Source organism: Cucurbita moschata, unplaced genomic scaffold (assembly GCF_002738365.1).
Source record: "Cucurbita moschata cultivar Rifu unplaced genomic scaffold, Cmos_1.0 Cmo_Scf00036, whole genome shotgun sequence".
NCBI lineage: Eukaryota > Viridiplantae > Streptophyta > Magnoliopsida > Cucurbitales > Cucurbitaceae > Cucurbita > Cucurbita moschata.
Window position 1 is genome coordinate 1,077,871 of NW_019268552.1, and position 7,579 is coordinate 1,085,449.

General features: G+C 36.0%; 2 protein-coding genes across 4 annotated transcripts in view; one reads left to right on the forward strand and one right to left on the reverse strand.

Annotated features, from left to right (window-relative positions):
* Positions 1-1,403, forward strand: part of LOC111431602 (probable metal-nicotianamine transporter YSL7) — a 4,476-nt gene extending 3,073 nt beyond the window's left edge. For all 3 annotated transcript variants that reach the window (XM_023068285.1, XM_023068287.1, XM_023068286.1), the window contains one exon: positions 51-1,403. In XM_023068285.1, the coding sequence (XP_022924053.1) occupies positions 51-1,148 (1,098 nt within the window). In that variant the 3' untranslated portion in view covers positions 1,149-1,403. The remainder of the gene's footprint in view (positions 1-50) is intronic.
* Positions 1,404-1,605: 202 nt separating this feature from the next.
* LOC111431599 (DNA-binding protein RHL1-like) overlaps positions 1,606-7,579 on the reverse strand; it is a 6,999-nt gene continuing 1,025 nt past the window's right edge. Inside the window, exons 3-12 of the mRNA XM_023068283.1 lie at positions 6,545-6,631; positions 5,395-5,606; positions 4,765-4,880; positions 4,479-4,669; positions 3,400-3,439; positions 3,266-3,315; positions 3,124-3,169; positions 2,998-3,032; positions 2,455-2,493; positions 1,606-1,906 (exon numbers count right to left, since the gene is read on the reverse strand). Coding sequence (XP_022924051.1) covers positions 1,880-1,906; positions 2,455-2,493; positions 2,998-3,032; positions 3,124-3,169; positions 3,266-3,315; positions 3,400-3,439; positions 4,479-4,669; positions 4,765-4,880; positions 5,395-5,606; positions 6,545-6,631 — 843 coding nt within the window. The 3' untranslated portion in view covers positions 1,606-1,879. The remainder of the gene's footprint in view (positions 1,907-2,454; positions 2,494-2,997; positions 3,033-3,123; positions 3,170-3,265; positions 3,316-3,399; positions 3,440-4,478; positions 4,670-4,764; positions 4,881-5,394; positions 5,607-6,544; positions 6,632-7,579) is intronic.

Here is a 7,579-nt window from a genome sequence, read left to right on the forward strand (position 1 = left end):
AAAAAAAAAAAAACTCTTTAAAGGAACTTATTTTTTGACATTGACCTCAGGTATTTATAGCAATAGCCATAATTCTTGGTGATGGCCTATACAACTTCTTCAAAGTATTGACTCGGACCCTCTCCGGGTTGTTCAGCCAACTTCAACACAAAAGAGAGGCTGAAGATTTTTCCTTGGGAAGTTCATCAAGGTCTGAGTTTTCTTATGATGATGAACGAAGGAAACAACTTTTTCTCAAGGATCAAATACCAATCTGGTTTGCCATTGGAGGCTATGTTGTAATTGCTGCAGTGTCGATTAACACTCTTCCACACATCTTTCCCCAGCTGAAATGGTATTATATTTTGGTCATCTACATCTTTGCTCCTATCTTGGCCTTCTGTAATGCATATGGATGTGGACTCACGGATTGGTCTCTAGCGTCTACTTATGGAAAGCTTGCCATTTTCACAATTGGTGCCTGGGCTGGGCCTTTGCATGGAGGAGTTATTGCTGGTCTAGCAGCTTGTGGGGTCATGATGAATATTGTCTCCACAGCGTCCGACTTAATGCAGGATTTCAAGACCGGCTATCTAACCTTAGCTTCACCCCGCTCCATGTTTGTCAGCCAAGTAGTAGGCACAACAATGGGCTGCATTATTTCCCCTTGTGTCTTTTGGCTCTTCTACAAGGCATTTGATGATCTTGGTCTTCGAACTGGTCAATACCCTGCCCCGAATGCGGTTCTTTTTCGCAACATGTCTGTGTTGGGTGTTGAAGGCCTCTCAAGTCTACCAAAGAATTGTCTTACCTTCTGTTATGTGTTTTTCGCCACCGCCATTTTGGTTAACTTGATTAAAGACTTGATACCAAAAAAGTGGGCAAGGTTCATTCCCTTACCTATGGCAATGGCATTGCCATTCTACTTAGGGCCATACTTTGCAATTGATATGAGCCTTGGAAGCTTGATATTGTTTGTGTGGCAGAAGCTAAACAAAACCAAGGCCGATGCATTTGGTCCAGCCGTCGCATCCGGTTTGATATGTGGGGATGGGATTTGGATGTTGCCTTATTCAATTTTGGCATTGGCGGAAGTCAAGCCACCAATTTGCATGAAGTTCCTATCAAGGGCAACCAACGCAAGAGTAGATAAGTTCCTAGGATCGTAGCTCTGAAAATTTGTGTTGTTCTTCGAATTTATCTTTGGCTTTGTCCTAGCTAAATACATCTATGGGCTTAATTATCTCAACGCCTCCCCTCTCCTTTTGATTTCTCTATGTTGTAGAAGAGCCTCCTATTTTGGTTTCCATGGGAGAAGAGGAGATCCAGGTTTTATTCTGTTGTATAGCCAAGCAATTGTGTGAGATATGTATAATGTATTTATGCTAAAAAAAGTAAATAATAAAGGTTAAATCATTTGTGTACCTGATAAATTTTCAACTTCAGTGAAATCTGATGAAAAAAAAAAAAAAAAAAGAACTAGGTTAAATTATATATATATGAAATCCTTTTTAACCTTTTCTTTTATTTAAAAAACATATTATTCATTCGTAGCATTTTAAAATTACTACTAGAGAAAATTAAGATTTAAAATGTTGTGAGTTCAATAAGTTTTGAGAGAATTCGAACCTCTAAATATATGGCTTAATATATAAGATTGTCGAATACTTTCAACTTTTAAGTTGCAAATTTGGTCCAAGCCCCTACGAAATGTGTACAGGTTTACATTGCCTAACTTTATGATAAAAACTTAACTTCAAGACTATTTTATGGTTAAGTTTCTTTAATTTTAGTTAGCCAGCAGCATCAAAGAAACTGGTAGAGCATGGCATCTCCTTGAATACAATCCTTGCTATGCAATCCTAGCTGTTGCTGTGGGTTACATTGTTAGAGTGTAACCTCAACTTGTCCAATCTTCATCAGTGTCCTAAATGACAAGCAAAATTGTGAGAAAAACTGTGCAAGATCCTAATCTAACATTTATAAAAGAAACTAAAAGGAATATATTTTAGTTAAGCAATTCATTTGGTCCCTAAATAACAACTACCATTTTCAAGTTTAATTGCTAAATTAATCTAAAATATTTATTTAACCACATGCATCTGAGAAGTTCATGACAATGTTGCCACTTTTTGGTGATCATGATCAAGAACAACATTTTGGCATATGGAGACCTGTTTTGTTCATAACCTTACATGACATAAATAGTTATTCAGTCAAGAAATGACAACTTTCCAACAAACGTGATGGGATGCACGACAATGAGAAATTAATATAGGGTAAGGACTAAGCCAAATAATTAATAGTTAAAGAATGAAGTGAGAAATTGACTACATGTACTAAGTTCAGCCAAATATTTCCATCAGACTCCAAAATGAGTACAAACCTAAGGCACAGCCCAACAAACTTCCAATCCAATATTCTAGAAATCATGGTAGAAGTATGTAGTTCATATAATAGGTACTGAACACTCACCTCTTGAGAGCTCGATAACTCTTCGATGTCATCTTCGTCCTACAAGATATAGACAAACCAGATTTAGTATACAATGACGTCTCATCCGTCAACCATTTCATCCACACTCGATCGTGAATAGCAAATGGAAATAGACTACACGGAGTTGCGAATTCAGTGTCAATTAAATTTTAAAAACTTTGATTGTAACCTGATGAGACAAGTTTTCTAGAGCCTTAGACATGAGAAGGAGTGGCTGGTTGAATTTGTTTGAAGGATGGCAAGTGCGAGCAACATAAAATTAAAGGTTTTTTGTTAGTTTCACCAAGAAAAAAACTAAAACTGACCATTTTGAAACTACGAACCAAAAAGTAATATTTGTGAAACCTTTCCACCAACAGCTAAGTTGATTAATATGAAGATACTTCTGGCTGACTAGTCCAGTTAGATAATAAATAAGAGAAGCATATCCACTTCTAGCTGGAATAGTGCATATAAGAAATCCTGAAGCTAATAAAGCAGCAAATGTTTTAAATGGACTATTTGCAAAAATGGCACTAATACCTCATATTCTGTATCCTTCCTCCGGAATTTTCCTCCTGCAAATTGATAGAGCTAATATACATCAACTGACCATAAGCCTGTTAGAGAAATAGCAAGCAGTAAATGGAGAGAGCATGAGAGATTAACCATCATCTTGTCCCTGGACAACCCTCCTCTTCTTTAATCCTTCATCCTGAAAATTACACAAGAATCCATTACGGTTAATTCCTGGAGATATATATATATATATATATATATATATAAAATTTAAAAAATGAAGATTTATCACCTGGTCAATCTTTTGCTTTGAACCAGAGAGCTGCATCTTTTGGGCAGAAACTGCAGAAAACAAAAATTTCATATTTGATGTTACTGTAGTATTCTCATGGTCATGATTATAAAATCAATGAACAAAAGTAGAACCTTTGGGTGTTGAAGACCTCTTTGAACTTCTCGGTGTCCTCTGAAAACAGTAAGCATTCATTTCAAATAAATGTGCCTTAAAGATATAAAATTTATTATTCAGATAAGACATTTTTGGAGTTACTAGCAAAAGATTGAGAACCTTTTGGAATTTTCAGTTTCAGCACTTTGCAAGGCCATTGGGATGGAAAGAAATAATCATGTTTTAGAAAAATCTTGGAAAGTCAACTTTTTTTATCAAGTTATTTTATTGATACTTTTTCTGCTAAAAAAGAGTGCTATATCATATTCTGTCTTCCATCGAGACAATTAATTTAGGCAAGGAAACTATGACGGTTATATATTGAAAATTTCTAAAATTTTAGAGGCTCATATCTTCGCTCTGGTCTCTGGAGAGAAAGCCTTCTTCCGCTTCCATCTTTAATTATCAATATTTGCAGCCATGGGAGACGGAATTTTTTGGCATGCAACTGCAACACCCAAGTAAAAAATGGGTATATGACCAAACAGAATCACATCCGAATGACAGTGATCACGAGGATAAGATAATTAAGAAAAGCTTAAAAGAATTGAAAGTCACTATCTTTACAAATAATGTGTATCTTCCTTTTCGGTGACTCAATCATAAGAACTCTATGGTTAAGTGGCTTTACTTGGAGCAATTCTATGTTAGGTGGTCTCTTCTACCACATGAATAAGCAGGTTTAGGAACCAAATAATGAATAGGCAGATTTCCATAGAAAAGTAGAGTGGAGAGGAAAGAAAAGATTCTCGACCGATAGGGAGAGGAACGAAGGAACTCGACTGTAAAGGATACGGAGAGGAGCGAGACTATAGGCAGAGATGGAGTGTACGTTTTAATTTATATTTCACTGTGTGCTTGCCCTACTATAGAAAGGAAATGAGACTGACTCATCGGAGGAAGGATTAAGGATTAATGAGAATTTTACTTGGAGCATTTCCTTTTGCATCAAAAAAAATAATTAGTAGTTATAATAAACTCCTAAATGTAGCAGTAAACAGATTCTAACCAACAATCTATTTCCTCCACATGTTGAGTAAAGGTTTTCAGATATTACCTTTTCCTCCACTTTCTTGAACAAACTAGGTAGAGTAGGCTGGACAAGTAAACCACGATTACCACTCTGAGCATTTCCCTTGGCCCGAGAACCATTTTTAGACTTAGAAATTGGTGTTTTATTTCCTTCAAGAAATCGAGGTCTTTCCACAGCATCTTTATCTTCAGAATCGACAGAGACAACTTCTGTCTGTATCAATCAATTAAGGGAGCGAACATACAGTAAAGCAGCAGACATAAATTTCAAGATTGAATTAAAACAAACTCAATAATCATAAACAGGATATTTTCACTCGCATGATCTCCAATTGAAGGTTCATGGATGACAATATTCTTTTCTTCTCCTTCAGAAAAATCAGCGTAAGTGCCAGCAGACTCCTCCTTCGAAAAAGCCTGTGCAAAACTGAAACACGAAAAGGAAATAAATTAAACGACATTACAAAAGGTAGACTCAACGATTAAGTTGGTTGTTTCATATTTGTACAGCCTTATAAGAATTATAAATCCAAACCAACGCACTGTATAGCAACTAACACCATCTAGCTGATGAAGTGAAAGAAACTGGAGTTCTGAATGGGCTTAAGGTAGTTCAACAAGACAAACACCTAGGATTAAAGCGGTGCTCACTCAAATTCGCTATGGTCGAAGAAGTAAAATAATTGGAAAAAATATTTAAACAGAGGAGCTGTTAGGAATATTAGTAATGACACGAATGTGGACGTTATGAAAAACATGTTTTAAAGTTACAAACTTTTAAAATCATAAACCAATTATGGACATCCAGCATAATATTCTACCATTCATAGTACTGACTGCTGATCAAATAAGCCATTTGATATCAAATAAGCCAATTGCTTTTCTGCCTTATTGATATTAGATAGCAATTACGTAGTAACAACATAAGCAAAGGGTAATACTTGAATACTTTTCCGGCAGATCTTTCAGAATGTCTAACTGGCGTAGTCTTCATTGAATTTGTCATGTTGTCTTCCAGGTCCACTAAGTCATCTCCATGTTCTCCTTTAAGGGATTTTTCTTCGGCACGATTGATTCCCTTCTTTTGAACACTCTGCTTACTCGTACTGGCAACACCAGCACCACCGTTAAAGTCATATTCTCCACATTTTCCCTGACATATAACAGCTAGGAGTTAGCAAATTCTCTCCGTCTTTCTGTCTCTCTCAAAATGAACTTCAATTCAGAAAGTGAAAGTACAATAGAAAGGCAGGAACAACAGCACCAGCCCCAAATAAAACAGTGCAGACTCGCGAAACAACCATACAAGAAGCTTCACATATAAGCCCTCCAGGAGATGCGGAAATGAAATTGATATACTACCTTACTACAAGTGGTAAAGCGTGTGATGAAGAAGAAAATGTAATAAGAAAGGGAAATTCACAGGACGGGAAGAACAAGTACACCAAAGAAAAAAAAAACGTAAGAAACCGAACTTTCAATAAGAGAAATGAAAGTATATGCAAGGACATACAAAAAAAAAAAAAAAAAAAAAACAAACAAGAACAAATATCCTATGGAGCATCCACGAACAAGAAGATTAAATCAGACGATGAATTCTTACATGGGCCAAGGAAAGAATGGATCAAACACTAACAAGAGCAATGCAATGATATTGACCAGCCTGACGGATAACTTCAATATAAAAACATAATAAGAGAGTTAGAACCAGTAATATTAGGCTTCTTACAACAATAAAATCAGCTTCATGGAGGTTCCAAGAAGAGTTACAAATTAAAAAGCATGAAGAAATTAACTAAACGACTGTTTAAAAAAGTATCGACACTGCCCCGTTAAGTTTTTTCTTTCTTTTTGCTAAATGGGCACACAAGGAAATTAAAAATTTTAGTCAACAAAAGTTATAGTCCTTTCACGGAATGAAATTATTATGCGACTCTCATAAGGGATGCATTCACATTATTCTGCTCCATTAATAATCTTCAGAAACGAGATGCATATGGAAATTTTACATGGGAAACGTAGAGGCACTCGAAAAACCAAAAAAAAAAAAAAAAAAAAATTTAAGAACCTGAAAATTATCAAGAAACTTACCATAGTCATTTCTTTAGGAAAATCAAGACGGTCCTCCTCTGGATTTTCATCTTTTGTTCCAATCCACCATGCATCAGAAAAGACAATCTGCAGTCGGAGAAAAAACCGTTGAGTCATAATATATATGCTTAGAGGCCTTATTTCTTAAATCCTAAGAAAAAAGGTGTTCCCACCATTATGATGATTAAACTAAGAGAGTCGTTCAACATAGTGAATTGGAACCTAACAATTGTTCTTAATCTGAAGATAGTAAATAATGGCAGGGAACAAAAAATGATACAATCTGGCATCTACTTGAGGCATCGTTTGCCAAAACACCAGGAGAACTTAACCTGGTTTTTTCTTCTTCTTTTTCCCTTTATTTTTGGTGGGGGGATGATTTTCCTTGCCACACTTTGTCGGGCAAACATATCATTTAAGAAGAGATCTTGCTAGATGTTCGCAAGCTCTGGCCAATACTTGACTTATTGTCTGCTCAGACAAAGGCCTCATACTAACAGAAGCCTTGCACCTTGAGCATCAGCATTTTAGGCACCATGCTTCATTGGAACTGCTTGACTTTATTTGTTCAACATGATGCCATCTGTATCGACTTCAATAACGAGATTAAGAAAATAACTTCCACATTGTGATTAGTGAATTCTCGGAAAAGTTATTAACGATAAAGATCCTAATTTCTTAAAGAGGGAAAACCCACAATTTTATCTATATCAGCTTGCCACCGCTAGTAGATATTGTTCTCTTTGGGCTTTCCCTTTCGGGCTTCCCTCCAACCCACCAACCCTCGAAGGTTTTTAAAACGCATATACTAGAGTGAGATTTCCACACCTTGATAAAGAATATTTCGTTACCCTCTCCAATCGATGTGGGGATCTCACATTATCGACATTCAAAAACTATCTAAAAACAAAACCAAGAGAAAGGCCAATACATTAGATCTAATCGAGCCCAACTTGCATTGAATCTGAGGATTTTTGCCTTATCTTTGAAAGAAAAGACACAAAGATGCCAAAAAAAAAAAAAAAAAAAAAGGGG